Source organism: Ochlerotatus camptorhynchus, unplaced genomic scaffold (assembly GCF_037179485.1).
Source record: "Ochlerotatus camptorhynchus isolate MF236.1 unplaced genomic scaffold, CSIRO-AGI_Acam_v1.1 ptg000203l, whole genome shotgun sequence".
NCBI lineage: Eukaryota > Metazoa > Arthropoda > Insecta > Diptera > Culicidae > Ochlerotatus > Ochlerotatus camptorhynchus.
In genome coordinates this window covers 3251384-3270872 of record NW_027040693.1, presented here as the reverse complement: position 1 = coordinate 3270872, position 19489 = coordinate 3251384, and the positions used below count along the sequence as shown (strand labels likewise).

General features: G+C 41.8%; 3 protein-coding genes across 3 annotated transcripts in view; 1 reads left to right on the top strand and 2 right to left on the bottom strand.

The window, feature by feature from the left end:
- Positions 1–1660: 1660 nt before the first annotated feature.
- LOC135702918 (uncharacterized) lies at positions 1661–2633 on the bottom strand. The gene is made up of 4 exons (XM_065223973.1): positions 2624–2633; positions 2373–2515; positions 1953–2280; positions 1661–1815 (listed from the first exon to the last, which is right to left on the bottom strand). The coding sequence occupies exons 1-4, from the start codon at positions 2631–2633 to the stop codon at positions 1661–1663; spliced, it is 636 nt and encodes a 211-aa protein (XP_065080045.1).
- Positions 2634–2761: 128 nt separating this feature from the next.
- LOC135702903 (PBAN-type neuropeptides-like) lies at positions 2762–3661 on the bottom strand. Its single transcript, XM_065223960.1, has 3 exons — positions 3494–3661; positions 3333–3430; positions 2762–3267 (listed from the first exon to the last, which is right to left on the bottom strand). The coding sequence occupies exons 1-3, from the start codon at positions 3578–3580 to the stop codon at positions 2940–2942; spliced, it is 513 nt and encodes a 170-aa protein (XP_065080032.1). The 5' UTR covers positions 3581–3661; the 3' UTR covers positions 2762–2939.
- Positions 3662–14075: 10414 nt separating this feature from the next.
- LOC135702953 (intraflagellar transport protein 81 homolog) overlaps positions 14076–19489 on the top strand; it is a 43036-nt gene continuing 37622 nt past the window's right edge. Inside the window, exons 1-2 of the mRNA XM_065224027.1 lie at positions 14076–14436; positions 14505–15729. Of these exons, the coding sequence (XP_065080099.1) occupies positions 14081–14436; positions 14505–15729 (1581 nt within the window). The 5' untranslated portion in view covers positions 14076–14080. The remainder of the gene's footprint in view (positions 14437–14504; positions 15730–19489) is intronic.

Sequence of the window (19489 nt, the reverse complement as noted above, 5' to 3'; positions counted from 1 at the left end):
TGGTAATACCAACAATCAATACGAAACTAACGATTTAAAATTGGCTCACTACTTGACTAGCCTATTGATCCCAAGCAAACGATTAACGTACCCTATTCTAGTCGAAATTCTACTACTACACAATGTTTGTTTTGATTCGCTATGAAAGTTCGACAGATAAAATGAGGGGTTAGTGGATTTTCAAGGGGTGAATCGATTAGCTTGGGACCTAAGAGAGTACCAGAGCTGAGCCAAAAAGTTGAGCACGTTATTTCGGGACCTTCTAGTCTTAGAGTTACCTCTATGGTAATACCATAGAGGTAACTCTAAGACCAGCAGGTCCCGAAGAAACGTGCTCAACTTTTTGGCTCACCTCTGGTACTATCTTCGGTCCCAAGCTAATCGATGCACCCCTCGAAACATAGGAAAATCCACGAACCCCTCATTTTATCTGTCAAACTTTCATAGCGAATCAAAACAAACATTATGTAGTACTAGAATTTCGACTAGAATGGGGTACGTTAATCGTTTGCTTGGGACCAATAGGCTAGTCAAGTAGTGAGCCAATTCAAAATTGTTAGTTTCGTATTGATTGTTGGTAATACCCTGGATGTTCTCACGAAGAACGTTGCGATGAAACTTGGCGCCTCCAGAGTCAATGTAATAATAAGAGTCCCGCCAAGAGTGAAGCCAGAAGTACCAATCGAACTGTCAAGCGGGGTACCAAACAAGCAAATTAAATACACATTATTGTTCCCACAGCCAGTGTATTATTCATTATATCATTCATTACTGACAATATTTTAGTAATTTTAGATGAAAAACATTTCTTCGCTGTATTTAGTACATTGTGTTATTTATAAGTTAAACTAAGAATTTGTTTGAATATTTTTCAGGTTATATAATTGTTTTTGTCTCCCTGAAGCTTCGTTATCGATATGACATTTTTCACTTATGAATGAAAGTCATCCGATGCTAACGCATAAAATCTGGTTGCCTGGTTACTCTGACGAAAAATAAATCACAAACAGTGCTGCTTGTTCGCAACATTTTCTCTTGACGGGACTCTTATTATAACATCGACTCTGGGCGCCTCCTTTACCAAGACCTGTTCCTCCATTGCCACGACCAGTCATTGTTGCTTGTTAGGAAGAAGAGTGAACTACTTAACCTGCCACCACCTTCCTACTGCTGCTATTGCTGCTTGCTCACCACGCCGTCTGAAGCGAACATGAGTTGAGGCTGGATGGACAGCAGCGCTCTTTTATATCTTCTCAAGTTAAAGCAGAATGATGTGCAACCAAGTGCTACTCGATAATGACGACTAGGTTTGGGAAGAAGGTTTATTTCATGAAAACAGTGATAAAATTATCACTGTTTATTTGTACATTTGGACAATGCTTGACATTTACTACTTTTTCAATAGTTTCTAGTTGAACAGTCGGATGCTATCGATGTGTAGAAATATTTCAGATCGATGGGTGATAAAATTTTTGAAATTGGTCCAGGGGCAACTGAGCTATTAATTTTCAAAATCTTTCATAATTTTGTTACATGTTCCATTTTTTGGTTTTCTCAAAGTGTACCTCTATATAGAAATCACAGACGTAGTCCTACGTCAAAACACGTTGCCATGGATCAATCCTGAAAGCATACCTCCGTAAAAAACTTAGATGCGCACTTATCGAACTTCAAACAACGTCGAGCCATCGTAATTGACTTCGTCGTAGAGTTCATTATTGACACGCCTAGTAACCGTACCGATTGCAGTTGCGTGCTTCAGAACATCAATATACACGACCCAATTCACCATATCCAATCTTTTAGTAAATGTTGCTATTGACGTGTATGGGGTTTATGATACCAATAATAGAAAACTAGTTTTTAAGAATATAATTAAGTATTGTTAAGCAGTGTCTATGGCTATTCTGTCCACGTGACTGGCGAAACTAATAAAAAACAAAACAATGTACCACCTTTAAAATAACCAGCAATTTGAACCTTGAAGTATAGGTTAACGTAGAATAGACTATTCCCACCAGCAACTGTGCTTACAACTATGGATAACCTCCACAAGCCGGTCAGTAGATAAAGTGGAATAGTATCCGAGTTAAGCACATGGTTCTTGACGTAACACGTCTTTGGCAGTACCTTACATTCGCCGATCTTGGGAAAATTGGTCGTCTTTTCGAAAAGGTGATAATAATCGCGTAAGATGGTGTTCGTGAACTGGCAAACGGTCTGCGAAGTAAGCTTCATTTGGTTGTTTCGTTTGAGACTGTAGGCTGTCATGGCCGCTACCTGTTCAAAACCCAAGAAACAATGAGGGTTCTGTAGACCATGATTTGGAGTTGTGGAATTTTTTAAAACCTCGGTAAAGCTTGCAATGTTACTTGGGAAGCGTTCCATGGCTTGGATGAAGGCTGCGTTTTCAAATTTAAATCGTGAGCGACCACTTTCAGAACAATTATTCCATCCAACACTGAAATCGTTCGGTTGAACTGTCGCACACAAATTCGTTCAAGATTGCAGTAGTCTCTAATATTATATCAAACATGAAAGTTCTGTTCATAGCTATTGTAGCTAACCGATTGTTAACCGCAAGACTAAAGTAGGTACGCGAGCCAATGAATATTTTATTAACATCGAAGCATCTTGATATGGTGCAAGCATTTACTTTGTACAGTCGCGTGCTCGTGGATCAAATGGTGGATCTGAACAAGCAATGGTTTTGTCATCCAGAGCTACACTGTGAAGAGAAAATACATACTCTCGTCATCGTTGATAGTTTAATCTCGTATTGTACAGTTATTTTAGTTACACAAAATATCTCTCTATACAAATATCCGTCTCAGTAGGCCGGTTCTATTCGGATTCCAGCCATTTTGAAAAAAAAAAACTCCAATAGAAACGGCCTACTGAGTCGCTTCGGGGGGCGGCGCACTCTTGGTGCCATCAGTCTAGTAACCGAAACTATCCAGTGCCGGGACACTAAAAGATCTGCCTAACCTGGGAGAGAATGGCAAATTGCGGCCAAGTCGTGGAGCAAACGGTGGTCTGGAGTTGTTATCGTTCGCCGATGCGTCACGGCGACCAAGTCTCGGGGTTGTGGTGTGATAGAATACGGGTTGCGGTTGTTTGAGAACACGGCCTGTCATTAGAAGTACGACGTACGGAGTTCCTTGGGCGAGTTCCGCAGCCAAGTGTTGAGGCGCGTCCCCAGAGTATGACAATGGATTTCCATCCATTTCTTCGAGCAATTCTTCGTTTAGATCCGATGAAATCGTTCTACGAATAAAGTAAAACCGCATTTGGTGCTTACAATGAATGTCAACGAAATTAGTCACACGAACCTCTTTCCGAGACGGGGCCCGAACCACATTGCCGCAGCTCGTTTGCTCAAGCCTTCACTGTCTTTCACCGAGGAAAGGAAATTTGTAATTTTCTGCTCCTGCAAGGTAGACACAACGGTTATCATCCAAGTTCACCAACAAACAAAGCACACCGATTTTACATTTGAATCTGGCACTTCCGCACTGATGGCACTCCGTATGGCCAAGAAAATGCAGACCACGTTGAAAAAGAAATATAACTTGAACATTTCGGCTTCACTGTTACTAAAAACTAAAATCCTAAAGTATCACAATTTTCACAGGCAAATGTGGACTATCTTGACTGTTGGGCTTCGATTTCACTTCTGGATGAAAGTCACATGCCGGTGCCGGATTTTATACTGCCATCTATCTCCAATCACGGGAGTACGGGATATTCAAATTAAATTTATTTCCTCCCTCACAACTCCTCTACCCACTGTCAGCACACAAAAATCTCCTGCAGGTTATGCAAAACACTTCTTACTAGCGCGAATGTGTAGTGACTGCCAACATGGTGAAAGCTAATTGACACTTCCACGTGTCCGTTATACAGCAATGATGCAAGCAAGCATGCGAGCCCAGACTGCCTAGATTGTCCATTAATCTCAATCTTCAGGTGTCAATCCTGGGAGGCTGCCCTCAGTACTGGTCAAACGTTGCCTTCGCCATGTTTCGTCGCCAGATGGAGAAATAACAAAAGGATTACCGAGGACCTTCTGCTTGACAAATGTGCTAAAAATAATACACTCACTGCTGGCCATCAGAGGTGTCACGCTTTCCGAAAGATTCACGTATGAGCTCAGCAGGTGGCGCTTTGAAATGTCTGCACATGTGCGCTATTGAATTCAACTTGCTGATTTTTTTTTTCTGTCGTAGGTTGCTTTTCAGACTATGGCATCACAGCCTTGCTAGTTTAGTCGGTTTTCTGAATAAACTTGTTTAAATCAAAGAAACCGATCGAAATCGATTTTCATCACCGATGGATTCAACGTGCAGTCCAAAACTTGTACACAAATGGCAAGCAATAATTTCGAATGTGATCCAATATCCGAAGTTAAAAGGAATTAACACGAAATTTAGTCATTTTTTTATTTTTAAATTGTCTAGATGAGCGGGGCTAAACATAAACCATATCTTAGAAAGAAATGCATTCGCATTGGCAGTTCAACGATAAATGTCGAATATGAAAAAAAAACTTGACCTTCTCCGATTTGCATGAAACTTTGCATTATTACTCTAAGACTAGAAGGTCCCGAAGAAACGTGCTCAACTTTTTGGCTCAGCTCTAGTACTCTCTTCGGTCCTAAGCTAATCGATGCACCCCTCGAAGCATAGGAAAATCCATGAACCCCTCATTTTATCTGTCAAGCTTTCATAGCGAATCAAAACAAACATAGTGTACTACTAGTTTCTTACCCCAATGGGTCTGGGTTCAATCCCAGCCGAGTTCGGTGGGATTTTTCTGAGGCATAAAAATCTCTGGTCACGTCTTCCTTCCGAAGGGAAGTAAAGCCGTTGGTCCCGGCCAATGTGTATTGAATTTAATGGGTGCGATATCCTACGCAGGTGTGGAAGCTGCCTTCCTGCACATTCGATTGCCGTCAATGGATGGCAATCGATGTTCGTCGGTTATTGGCACTAGATTGCGGAACAGAGACCGACGTTAAATAGAGGAAAGAAGAAGATGAAGTGTACTACTAGAATTTCAACTGGAATGGGATACGCTTATAGATGTACCTGGGACCAATAGGCTAGTCAAGTAGTGAGCCAATTTAAAATAGTTAGTTTCCACTATAGATACTACAGATTCCATAGATAAGCGGAGGCAAAGTATAATGTAGCCAAACGAGCATGACGTCATCATGGTGTTGTTTGAGGGAGAAGTTGTAACCGTTTGATACAAATCATATTAGATTTTTAATTTGTGCATAGTTGTTAAATGTACCGTCACGTCTCTTAAGGTTAATTGGTGTTGGATTAGTAGGGTTAGTAGTCGTTGTATAAAATTGTTAATTTGTTAGTAGGATTAATTGTTTTAAATTTGAAAATTGTATAAAACCGTACAACAGTACAGTGGGTATGAGTATTCTATCAGTGGGTACAACAACATTCGGGCGAAATTGTGATTTCAAAACGGGTGGAAAATAACGTCTCAAGAGAAGAGCAATGGGATGGGAAAAGCGCGAAGGAAAACCGCCATTCCTCAATCAGTATCTGGCGTTCGTGTGCTTCGGATCGTTAAAACCAAGTGTCCGATGAGATGGATAATAACTAGGTAGGTCATGACCTTTCATACACATTTCCTGACAGTTGGTGAAGGTCATTTGGATTCATGCTGCTGCACGGGTAAGTTGGACATTGATAAGCTGCGTCGTGGGTGATTTGCCCATAACTAATATTGGCGGATTTTCACATTTCTGGCGATCCTGCCAGGAGACGAACCTGGAATCTTGGATACCCCCGATAGGTAATAAAAAGGCAAATCACCCACTTGCAAGGAAAATAGGATAAGAACGCGACTTCTGAATGCGAGTGAGGACGGATTTGCAAAAATCGTCTCCTCGTGGTGGTACTGCCACAGGATAAGAACGCGACCGGGACGGTCATTCTGATAAAACGAGTGAGCACGGATTTGCAAAAATCGTCTCCTCGCCGTGACAAAGCCACAGAAGAGAACGCGACCGAGACGGCCGTTCTGATAAAACGAGTGAGGACGAATTTGAAAAAAAAAATCGTCTCCTCGTGGGGGCACTGCCACAGGATAAGAACGCGACCGGGACGGCCGTTCTGAATGCAAGTGAGGACGGATTTGGAAAAATCGTCTCCTCACCGTAGAAAAGCTACAGGAGAGAACGCGACCGGGACGGCCGTTCTGAGAAAACGAGTGATTCCTTCTTAATGCTGCCAACAGAATTGTGATGGTAACTACACCGAAGGTAACGGAGCCCTCGACGGAGCCAATCTGAATCGCGATATTTATAAACGCGATCGGAACCGCCAGCAGCGTATGCAATTCCGGCAAAACCAAGTAAGGATGAAAGTCATGAAGGAACAACAAGCAAATACAAAGAGAAGATAGTAATCAAACGTTGACAACCGGTATCTAGATCCTAGATACGCATTTGCATACTGCTGGAAATTATTTGATGAACGATGAGGATAAACGGATTAAAAGTAAATAGTTGAGAGCCATGAGAATGAAGAAGAGCAGCACTGATTATTTTTGTGTTGTTATTGAACAATCTCAGTGATTTCCAGGATCTCCTGTTTATTTATTAGGCTGTTCAAAGGTTCAAACCCATGGACGTAGTCGATTGACTCTCCCACCAAAACATGTTTAGCAAACATAGATGAATTCAGTACCCAAAAGTTAAGGCCAACACTAGGAAGTAACTGAAGGTCTATTGCTGCTTCTACTATCACCAGTGGGAATTTTAGGTCGAATCCTTCTTGATTTCTAGGTTGTAGCATTGTCCGAGTACCATGATGATAAATAATGTAGAGGTACATTTTCCACTTGCCGGGTGGGTCATAAGTACAGGTTTCGGCAAACGTCTACCAGAATGAGACACGGTAAAGAAATTTCTTGTCCTGGATGGACAGCTTCTGCCATCACTCACCCTTCTCCTTCTCGTGGAGGAGTTGAACTTAATGGTTGGCAACGTTCAGCGTATACTGGCTAACAGTTCCAGCAGTGGCCGACGATCTCGCGCTTATCAATCTTATCATCGTTAAAGCAAGAAGAATGAAAGTTGTACAAAGAAAAACTCACATTCGTGTTATTTGATGCACGTTTTACTTTTTAACAGGCCGGAGATGAACCAGCCTGCGGCTGAAAATCTCCTAAATAGGGGAAAAATTTTTTTTTAACAGGACAGGCACAGTGATTACCTTCGTATATACTATGCAATATACTCAGATATAGCTCGTTTAACCATCCATGAGAACTTGGCAATGTAAACAAACAATCTCAAAAGTCATAACTGCAGGGTTGCCAAACTCATGGGATACTGAGATCGACAGCTTGATTGCCACACTTCGGCACACTCGACCCAACGCTTGCCACAGTTTTCGGTACAGATAAAGTTCTCGGTCCAGATTGAGGTGTGCAGAGTTGAACACTGAGGCAAATAGACTTAAGAATTTCATAAGACTCGACTTATGGACGACAAATATGAATTTATAATAATATGAATTAAAATATCGTAAGAATTCCATAAGAAACACTTATGAATTTTAGCCACAGGAAATTAGTATGAATTTCATTGATTTGCCTTATGAAAAACAATGTTGACTAAAAAATAATAAATCGGAGCAGACTGGAACCGAACCATGGACGCTGAGATTACAGAGCCCGTGTATTGACCACTCGTTTTTCAACGCTTAAGAAAATGGAACGGTTAAAGGCGTATAAGAGCTACGCTATGTTAGACGAAAATCTTTCATAAGTCGCGCCTATGAAATTCATATTTGTCGTCCATAAGTCGAGTCTTATAAAATTCTTAAGTCTATTTGCCTCAGTGTATTCAATCCATTGCTCTGTGCAGACCGTTTGTACCAAACGGTAAAGGACGAGGCAATGAAAGAGCCAACAAAAACATTGAGTCACTCACGAGCAGGCGACGCACACCGCTTGCCTTCGCTCACACAGCATGTAATTGAGTTATTTTTCCATAGAAAATGTACGCTCAGTCATTCAAAACAAATATTGGGTACCATCACGGCAGAATAAACGTGTTGACTGAGTGCTCGGCTGTCAGTGACTCGTTTACCTCTCAATCATTCAGACTCTCACGAGGCAGTGAATTATGAGGCAAATGGCAGTTCATCTTCATATCAAAATGACTCAATGAACCTGACTGTTTTGCGCACTGGTATGAATATAAACAGACTGTCGCGCACGACAACGAAGCGAGTGTAGTAAAAAACGTCAACCGTTTCAACACCTGTGTACAACAATGATCGCGTTGAGGCTTTGCTGCATAAATTGTCCAAGTCGAACAGCAGATACTGTGATCTGGTTCCATATTACTGTGAAAATCTCCAGTCGATTAACGTTGTCAAAGTGAATTTTAATTCTATACGCAGCCAATGCCGCCGATGTCGCTTGAAAAAGATACGGTGATTTGTTTTTGCTTATATGAAAAAAATGGGAAATACTGGTTTTAATGTAAAAATTGTCACTGGTGGTTCAACACATTTTTTACGGAACACAACTACAAAATATTGTTTTCTCTGATTAAGCTAAAAAAAAACTATAAAAATAAAAAAAATATGGAAATAAAATCAACTCTCCACACATTTTTTTATTAACATTATGCCAATAGAAAGGTGGGTGGCACCATGATATTAGTGAAATTAAAACTGATAGCATTCAGTGATTCATTAACATTAATTCAAGGGGTTGATCACTCTACACAGTGTGCCAAAATCAAACTTGGGCACACCCGGGTGCAGTCATTGGCGTTGTTTGGCACCCATGGTTACAGTTTACAATCTTTAAAGTTACTGGCAACACTGAACTTTTTCTGCGCCTGCGCAGGGTGCATGTGTCAAAATTTGTTATTGATGTTGCCACTCCTAGTCAAATTATTTTCAAAACAACCGTGAATCTCCACCAAGTCTCGCCATGGATTCTCAAAATCGTTACACCCGTGACGGAAGTCGCATCCACATTTCCTCCCAGACGAAGAACAGCTAACAGCGGTATCTTGACCTGACCGAGGTTTCCGGCCATGGCTATACGAACTAGCGATGCAGCTCCCACGGCTGCGGCTGCTTCCAATGCTGCTGCTGGTCCGTCTTTTTTTTTTACGAATTTTAGAGGAGACGGACCAGCAGAAGGAACAGCAGCAGCAGAATTGGAAGCAGCCGCAACCGTGGGAGCTGCATCGCTAATCCGTGGCCGACGCTGGAAATCTTGGGCCGGTCACGACAAGCGGTGCTTGAGTTTTCATCGGAAAGTCAACAACCAAACAAAAACTATCCCATCCGACCATTCGAACTGCTTCAATACATCCATGGCGGTGGCTGCTTCACCAACCATTCCATCGTCCTTCATAATATGAAGGATATATTATAATGTTGGAGGACCGTCTTAGCAAAATCTCAAATACCTAGTTCAAATAGCTAACATCTTCATAATGAACGGGAGTTTTGTGCATTTGTGATCGATCGCGCTGTGGTTGCACTTCATGATGGCGTTCACCGCCAGGGCTACGCTCGGGAACTTTCCGATTTCAGCGGGAAGATTGCGATTGTTCTTGGAGGCGCTGTAGACCTTGAAGCTGATCGAATTGTCCGGCAGGGTGTACGGGTGGACTCTGACAAGTAGTTCTGCTTGGAAAACTGGCTGGTCCGTTTCGTCAGTCCGACGTGTGTTCCACCCGGTGTTGGTTTCCAGTTTTCCGACGGATGATACTCGGGTGGTGAAAAATTCGGTGCTAATCCGTTTCCTCCGCCGGCTCCCAGAAGGACTTGGTTGACTAATGATCGACGTTCGTTGTGCGGGGTCGGCCTTCCGCCGATCGTGTAGCAACGGAGCTCGTCCGTTGCAGGCATCCTTGGAGACGGATGCATCCAGTGTGTAGTCAAAACTGTAGTCTGTGTAGTTTTTGAAAACATTGAAAAACAAAACAAAAACAAGAGCTGTTAAAATACCGGGTTGCCAAACAAGGCATTATTCACAAGCAATCAAAAGCATCAAAAGTCAGTTCAATGACTTCTTTGCACTGCCGGTACAGCTGCGGCACACTGAGGTACACTGAGAAAAAAAACTTGGCGCAAAACAAGTGTGTAGAGTGAAAACATTTAAAACTTTTATACCGAAGGAGAGGGAAGATATGAGATGGATAATAACTAGGTAGGTCATGACCTTTCATACGCATTTCCTGACAGTTGGTGAAAGGTCATATAGATTCAAGCTGCTGCACGGGTTAGTTGGACATTGATAAACTGCGTCGTGGGTGATTTGCCCATAATTAATATTGGCGGTTTTTCACATGTCCTTAAAGTAATACAAAGTGAGTGGTAAATCGCGAGAATATCTATCTGTTCAATCAGGTAATACGGCTTGGCTAATTAATTACCAATAGCTAACATTAATCGAATGACCATAGACCAGTACGACAATTAATAAAAATAAACCCCGTTGCCCTCACAGGACCTTTTGGTGGTACCATTCGGTACAGCGCCATTTTGTGAACCAACCGACTAAGTCGGTCAGGAAGCACACGAGTCGGATTATTGGTCCTGAGTGGCTATTAATCTTAACAGTAAAGGACACCATTTCGCTTTGGCATTGCAAGGTCAAAATCGCTGCATTCCGCGGGCCAAGACGGCTCTAAACGCAAAAGAGGACCCCTCTCAGCAGAGTCACTCCGGCCTTGCCTGGACTCTGGTGATTCTTGTCAACGAGGGTACACGCCAGGAGACCGCAGATCATCATCAAGTCAAGTAAATCTGTTGACCGATCCACTAGCAAGTAAATTCAAACATCACCACCCTGTCAGGCTTGATTCGCCCGACGTCAAGCTCGTCATACGTAGGATCATCGGCGAGCGCTCGCACATCGGCAGAGTAGTCTTCGGCGGAGCAGTATCAACGGCAGCAGTTCAGTATCGGTACGTCAAACCCCCATAGTAAAAACCCACTGTACACCCATCAAATTCAATAGGACTACGATTAGAAATCCAATCCACACCTGCTATAGCTTTTATTAATAAATAATTAGTATACACCCTTTGATTACTGTGTTACTTAAACTTTTCATAGCTTTTAGTCAGGTGACAGTACTGCACATGAGGATCGCGAAGCCCCTCCAGATTACCCAGTAGTAAGCCGACCTTGAGACACAGCTCGAGAGGTTTCTGCTACTGAGCGTTTTTACCGGGATACAGACAGTAGAGTTACAAAGTATTGTAATATTATGAGAACAAATCGCTTTTCACACTCCACATTCCGATTTATTTCGCGGACAACGGAAGAAGGAAAGATAAAGCAAACTATTACTCGATTCATTGTTGCAAAGATTTGCTTTGCATTTCATTTTGAACTTTTACGTACGAAACAAAACAAAACTGTGCAACGAAGAGCTCTATGATGGCATGAACTTTTTTCACGGATGCCAGTAAGATCATTTATTTTTCATGGTTGCCAAAACAACTTTTTGTGCCTCCGCTTATCTATGGAATCTATAGTATCTATAATTTCCACTGGTTGGTATTATGATATCATGGATGAAGATTATAACCTAAGTATTCCATTTTTATGATTGGTCTGTATGATAGATATTTAATGGTATGTATCAACAAACAATATAGGAATTGCTTAGAATGGTGGTCAAATCGCATCGATTTTGAAAAATGCTGATTGAACCTGTTTTTAATCTTTAATTAGTATGCTTTAGTGCAATAATATTTCAGAATATCGTGGACCCGCGTTAGTCTGCACGACACTTCGTGCGTATTAGCGCGGTTCAATATTAATTTGGACTTCTAGGAACCCTATGACCATCAGCAAAGCGAGTTTCGGGTAACCTTATTTGCTGTTTGTTTTGATTCTGCGTTCCATTTCACTTTAATCCATTCCATGCATATTAACGGCGTTCAAACTAAAAAGTGTTCAGATCGAGGGGGACGACTCTATCTACACTGCAGGAAAGATTGTGTTTTGCTGTGGCTAGCTGCGTGCACGTTGAGTAGGCAGAAAGAATATTGATGACGATTCTGAAGATTTGCTGAAAAAAAATGATGCGCGATGCAAGTAGATGCGAGAAATGCAAGAAGATTTTTCAAATATTGATTCGCTAGTGTGAGATTTTTTGAGCATCTAAAATTGAGATTTAGATGTGTCGCCCCCTCGCAACTTACATTACTTCAAAGAAAACAGATGAGTGCATACAAATAATGTGTGCGTAAAGATGACGAACTAAGGTCCAATTTTGATTTGTTATTGATTTAGAAAGCATTTATTCAATTAAAAAAGACTTTATCCCGGATTTTCCATTCAGTTAGATTCTAGAAGCACTGTATACATAGCATAAAGTCTGGAACGCACAAAAGTTGGTCAATTTCCAATTGGTGTATTTCTGTTAAAAATTCATTAAAAACAACTGAAATACTGCATATGGAAGTTGAGTGTATATACAATGGTTGCTATGATGAGTTTTCACCGTTTGCTCTCCAGTTTTCAAAATGACGCAAGAGCAAGAGGAGCAGCGTGTCAAAATTTTGCTCTCGCAGCAAGAGATTCCGACGTTCTCACACGCAAAGTTGGCAAAATTGCTAGATGTGGCCAAATCGACCGTGACAAACGTTTTAAAAGTGTTCGGGGAGCGTCTGTCGACCACCAGGAAGCCTGGAAGCGGCGGCAATCGTAATCCGGACGTGGCAGCGACAACGAAGAAGGTGGTGGTGAAATATAAGCGGAATCCTAACATCTCCATCCGGGACGTCACTGGCAAACTTAGTGTCTCCCATACTACTGTTCAGCGGGCCAAGAGACGAGCTGGGTTGTCGACGTTTAAGAAGGTGAAGGTGACGAACCGAGATTACAAACAAAACGCAAAGCAGCGGTCCCAAAATACGAATCTGCTCACAAAGTTCGAATGTGACGTCATGGACGACGAAACTTATGTGAAGGCGGATTTCAAGCAGCTTCCGGGACAGGAGTTTTATACCACATCAGGAAAAGGAAAGGTGGCTGAAATTTTCAAAACCATCAAACTATCGAAGTTCCCGAAAAAATATCTCGTCTGGCAGACCATATGCACGTGTGGTCTAAAAAGCGGTATTTTCATTACTACGGCAACATAATAGACCTGTGCTGTTCTGGCCGGGCTTGGCGAGCTGCCACTATGGGAAAAAGGTAATCGAGTGGTACGATGCGAACAACGTGGTTGTGGTACCCAAAGACCACAATCCTCCCAACAGCCCAGAATTCCGCCCTATCAAACGGTATTGGGCCTTGGTCAAAAAATAATAAATCCATGGAAAACGAGCAGCAGTTTAAATCTAAATGGCGTTCGGCGGCGAATAAGGTCGATGAGACCACTGTGCAAAATTAAATGGGAGGGTTAAGCGGAAGGCACGGCAGTTCGGATTTGGCAAACCAAAAGAATAAACAAACATTTTTTCCTTTAAATACCTATATGAATTGAACTACCAAAAGAAAAATAAGAACTTTCTGTTTCGGTTCCGTTTCCGCCCACATTGCGTTTGGGCCTTCAACTGTAATTTGGCCGTTAAGAAAAAGTGGACAGTTTTCATCTTCCGCCTAGCCTATTGAATTCTCTATAAATCTTATAGCGAATTTGTTTATTATTCAGTTCCACCCTGGATCGGGTATCAAGATCGGGTCTGCAAGCGTCAGTTTGATCGTTTGTTTTTAAAACCTAGCTCAGGTTGAGGTTCGCACTGACAAAAAGTTCGGATTCGCACTGGGTTGGAACCAGTTCCAAAAAAATTCGCTATTAGTGTGTTGAGCAACCAACTGTTGCGCATACTTTAATTGAAAGCATGCAAAAGTGTAAATAAACACACCATCAACAGGTTGCTGAGTTCAACCGCGTCACCGCGCATGCTCACCGAAGCGTAGCAACCTTTGCTTGGTTGCTTGGTAACAGTTGCAGCCAAACAAATATGCAAATTAATATTATCTATCCTTTCGCGACCAAATAATCACCTACCATTTTTTGTTGGATAACATTATCTTGAAAAAGTTCAAAAATGACCGAAGATCTCAAACTAATCGTGCTGGAAGTGAACAAGCTGCTCGAAACGGAATACAACCTGATAACGTTTGATTCGTTGTCGCCGGAATCGCTGCTGCAGGTGATGATCGACGTGTTTCATGCCTTCGATGCAATCGATAAGCTGGATGTTCGGGAAAACGACCCGGAAGAGACCAACGTACATGTGATGGACGCTTTAAGAAAGATTCAATATCGTCCACCGGGCGATATGGATGATCCCGGAGCGTTCCGTCGTGGGTTGGTCCGTGGCGAGAAGAAGTTAATACATCCGATCCTGCGGTGGACGTTCGACAATCGGGAGAGAGTTAAGAAGTCATCCTATTTGGCTAAGTATGGCAGTACATAGCTGTTTTTCGAACCAGAACACTTAATATTTACCTTCATCCATATTTCAACAGATTTCTAATCCCGTTGGACCTACCACCGGAGGCCATGTCAATGCCTGATCTGAGTAGCATGTGGGTGCAATACTTGCAAACCATGGATGATTTCAAGGACGCTCATCGAGCGTACGAACAGTCGGTCCACGAAGGCGCCCAAACCCGGGAGCTGCGAAGTGACATTGGTGCAATCGAAACCGAAATCGAGAACGTCAAGAAACGCATCGAACGAACTCAAACGCGGCTGGACAAGGTGCCTCAACAGGAACTACTCCTTGAAGCAGCCAACAGCTTGCGAATCGAAAAGGAACGCCAGAAGGAACTTCTGTCGCAAATCGAAGAGCAAAAGCAAGGGCTCAATCGAGCCAGCATGATTCACGATCGACTGCAGAAGGATCTGCACAATGCAAAGATGTCCGTTCAGGGTGCCACGCCTCAGAACTTGATGGATAGCCTTATTGAGGAAACGCAAGTTCTTGAGTTTATGGTTCAGCAGAAGCTACCTCAGGAACTTCTCCAGCGGAGATCCGAGGTGCAAACCCTACAAGAGGTAATCGACGAACCAAACATCGCCCGCAGTGATCTCGTTGAAATGCAAAGCAAAATCGACGAACTGAACCGGGAAATTCAGAAACACGTTGAAGTTCGAATGGCTGAATACAACATTCAGAATGACACGCTGGGACCGTTTCGGCAACAGGCAGCCATGGTTGCCCGTAACAAAGAAGCCGCTGCCGAGCAGCTGGACCAGACGACCAAAGAGCTACGTGAAATCGATAATCAACTCCAGGACAAGCAACGCAAGCTGCAGGACACGGTTGGAGAGGTGATCCTTCGCGGTGAGGAACTGAAGCAATTCGTCAACACGCTGCGTGCTAAGAGCAATGTCTACAAGCAACAACGTGCAGACTTGGCTTCGGTCAAAGCCGAGGTGACCGACTTATCGCAGACGCTGGAAAATCTTAAAACTCAAGACCCGTCCCTTTCGAGCACCCTGTCCCAGGTGACTGACGAAGATTCCTCCATGGCCGGTAGTAGCCTCGCCAGTGGAGGCGAATTCGACAGCCGCCCGGGCTCGCCGGGAATTGCGTCCCGTGGTATGACCGAACTGACTCGGCTGGTCGACGGCCTGCAGCGGGCCGTCACAGCCGCTCGGGAACGTGTCACACCTCTGTCGCAGCAACTGCGGCCGCTCCGGGAGCGGGTCATTGAGCTGAAGGATGAGATGGACTCGAAAAAGCAGGTAAGTGGGACCGTGGAAAAAACAACAACTAAATTTAAGGTAGTCACATGAACAATCAAACTCTGCTGAGGTCCCGTTATATGGATGGGTCCGGGCAACAGGTAATGCGATAAAAACAAAGAGACGTTTATTGCCGCATTTTTCATGTCCTCACACGAGTGATTCTTTTGTGGCGCGGGTAGAAGATTTCAGTGCAAATAACAAAGTAGGCTGTTTGTTTTCAGTTATTGCGGTCAGTGAAGCAAAAATGGAGATGACGGCACCAGCAATAATAAATTTGATAATGAGCATTTCTTTCCTTTCAGAGACTCGGCAAATTATATTTAAAAACAGAACATAAACGCCTAATAGCGGGTCGCTGTTTTATTGCTTGGTAATTTTCTGAATTGCTATGATTGTAGGGTAATTTAACGAAAAACTACATGTTTTTGAAACTGAGAAGGTTGTCTTTGCATTCCATCTCGGCGATACAACGTGATGCAGCATGACATAACCAAGTACAGTTTCTTTATATTTCTAGCATTAGCTTTGCTTGCTTGGCATACATTCACTAGACTTCTCGATTAATGCTGATAGGACCTCATTGAATTTATTGCGATTTCGGATCTAAGGTTGCGGAGAATATTTTCTCTATTGGGCACAATTTGAAAAAGGCTAATATCGAGGCTAATATCGATTTTCTGCAAAGCCTATCCTCTGCATGGAAACTTGATGTTGCTGAATGTTTAGAAATCTTCTAACATAATTCATCCACTTTGCTCAGTGGGGAACAGACATTGAAGACTCTTTAGTTTACATAACGTGGCGGCTTAGCAAGTATGACGCGTATCTGTCAAAATATAAGCATAACAGAGCTAAAGAGAAATTATTCAATCCACTACAAAAGCTATTAATCCGCTTTGCTTAATAGAGATCAAGGTAACGGACATTGACTGTTCTTTTGTTTACTAACTTAAAATACGTAACGTGGCAGATCAACAAGATTTTGTAGATAGAATTTCTCAAGGTAAAGTTGACATCGTATTGTAGTTCTTGTCTGGTTTAATATTTTAGAAAACGAATGTTGTAGTAGTGCCAAAGTATGATGGCTGTCCCGTTATGGATCACGTCGCAAGTTCAAATTGCGTTCTCTTAAATATTAATTACAGCACAATAGACTTATCTGCCACCGTTAGTATTAAGGCTGTGAACCATTTGCTGAGTTAAAATTAACTCGTTAATTTAATTTCTATGTTCGAAAATCCCCGTGCTGTCGATCGACCGGTTTTCGGGCCATGGTTGTCAAAATTTAACTTCTTGTCTGTCATAAATAACCATGCTCGGATAGCAGGGTTCATCGATAACTTTCCATCTGTCAAATTTTAACCAAAAGTTAAAGGCCTAAGGCTCTGAACCATTTGGTGGATTATTTTCAGGGGTTTGACATATAGCTGAAAACACGTACTCAACATCAAAACAACAAAACATATCATGGTACCACTGACAACGTTGCAGATTTTCGGTACGCAGCAAACTTAAGCGATATGACAGCCATATTCATCCGCTGATTATTTTAACTTTTGGTTAAAATTTGACACATGGAAAATTATCGATTAACCCTGCTATCTGAGCGTGGTTACTTCTGACAGAAAAGAAGTTAAATTTTTACAACCTTGACTAAGTTCAACAGTGAGCATGCATAAGGGCGTAAACGCGATGATCGATTCTCTTCGGCGATTTTCTCTTTTGTTAATAACTCGCTAGATTTAACGTTTCTCAGTTTGCTGTTGCTTTTGATAGCCAGTTGATGTAGCAATGCAAAGAGAAAATCGATCATCGCGTATACGCCCTTATGCATGCTCACTGTCGAGTTCTTCTCGAAAACCGGTCGATCAACAGAACAGGGATTTTCGAACATAGAAAATAACTTTCGAAACGTCACTTTTAACCACGAGTTGAATTTAACTCGGCAAATGGTTCACAGCCTAAGGCTCTGAACCATTTGGTGGATTATTTTAACTGTTGGTTAAAATTTGACAGATGGAAAGTTATCGATTAACTCTGCTATCCGAGCGTGGTTATTTCTGACGGACAAGAAGTTAAATGTTGACAACCGTGGCTGAGTTCTTCTCGAAAACCGGTCGATCGACAGCACAGGGATTTTCGAACATAGAAAATAACTTTTGAAATGTCACTTTTAACTACGAGTTAAAATCAACTCGGCAAAGAGAATCAGCAATGATAGGCCCTTGTCTCGTGTGACGCGTCAAATGCGTTTTACTGATCGAAAATATTAAAAAAAAAACCGCTGTCAAGTCGAACCTTTTTACAGCGAATTTCATGGTTTAAAATAATAAACACATTGATTTTACACGGCTACACTAGCAAGGTTGTATTAGTGAGATCTAGCTACGAGAAGTCAATAGAGATTTTTAACTTTAAACGTACACACACTAACGGCCATACAACCAACAATCAATACGAAACTAACGATTTTAAATTGGCTCACTACTTGACTAGCCTATTGGTCCCAAGCAAATCGATTAACGTACCCCATTCTAGTCGAAATTCTAGTACTACACTATGTTTGTTTTGATTCGCTATGAAAGTTTAACAGATAAAATGAGGGGTTAGTGGATTTTCCTATGTTTCGAGCGGTGCATCGATTAGCTTGGGACCGAAGAGAGTACCAGAGCTGAGCCAAAAAGTTGAGCACGTTATTTCGGGACCTACTAGTCTTAGAGTTACCTCTATGATACAACCGTGTAAAGTTGTTTATTATTTTTCTCGGGTACTAACCTCAAAATGTCTGGAATACAATCTGTCGAAATGAGTTTGACAGCGGTTTGTTTTATATTTTCCTCGAATTTTCACTAACACTTTCTCGCAAAGTGCACTAATACAGCCAGAAATGATCATCTATATTCAAATACAACAAATTCTACTCGTAAAACGTAAACAATAACAAATAAACAACAAGAAATATGGAGTAGTGCAAAGAATTATGACTTTAAAAAATATGAAAACATGTTCAACCTTGTTTCAATGATCAAGTCTTGTCATTTTAGTGGAGATTTAGTTTCAAAGTAGCTGAAAAGCAATTGAATTGAATTGCATAAATTTTACCGAAAAGTTCAGCTGTTCAGATTTCGGTAAAAATTACGGAAGTCGGCGATAATTTCTAAGTGTGTAGGGGCAATTGTGGAAGCCGCTTCCCATTCAAATGCGGTAAAACCCCGGCGCCGATGGTGTGATCAAACATCATTGCTTATTAGACTGATGCAAAATTTGACTTTTTCACTCCACGGTGCTTAAATGGTTTCAAATCGGGTCCTGATTAGCCTCCCAAAGTTACAACTCATTTGGTTGGAAACAGACTTCGCACAAGCCATTTGAAGTTTACATGTAAATTACTATGGGAAATCTCAACTTTAAGTTCATTGCCTTCTAGTCTTTTTCCATATTGAGCTGCGAGACAGTTTGATAGCCATTCTTATATTTCTCAGCTACAACTTTGCTGAAGATCGTTTCTATTTAAAACGAGACAGGAAAAAGTTATTAATTATTTAAGAGATTGGTAAACTTATGACATGATCAAGCAGCTGCTCTATAGGCAACACTGTATTTTGCAGTGTGACATAGTAGCCATTATTGTGGAGCGAAAATTTCAAGTTTTGCGTCACTCTATTGTTTATATTTGGCAAATATGCCCTGTTGATATGTTGATCTATAATTTACTAATTTGTCGATTGGGTTGAGTAAAAGTATGGACGACTGTCAC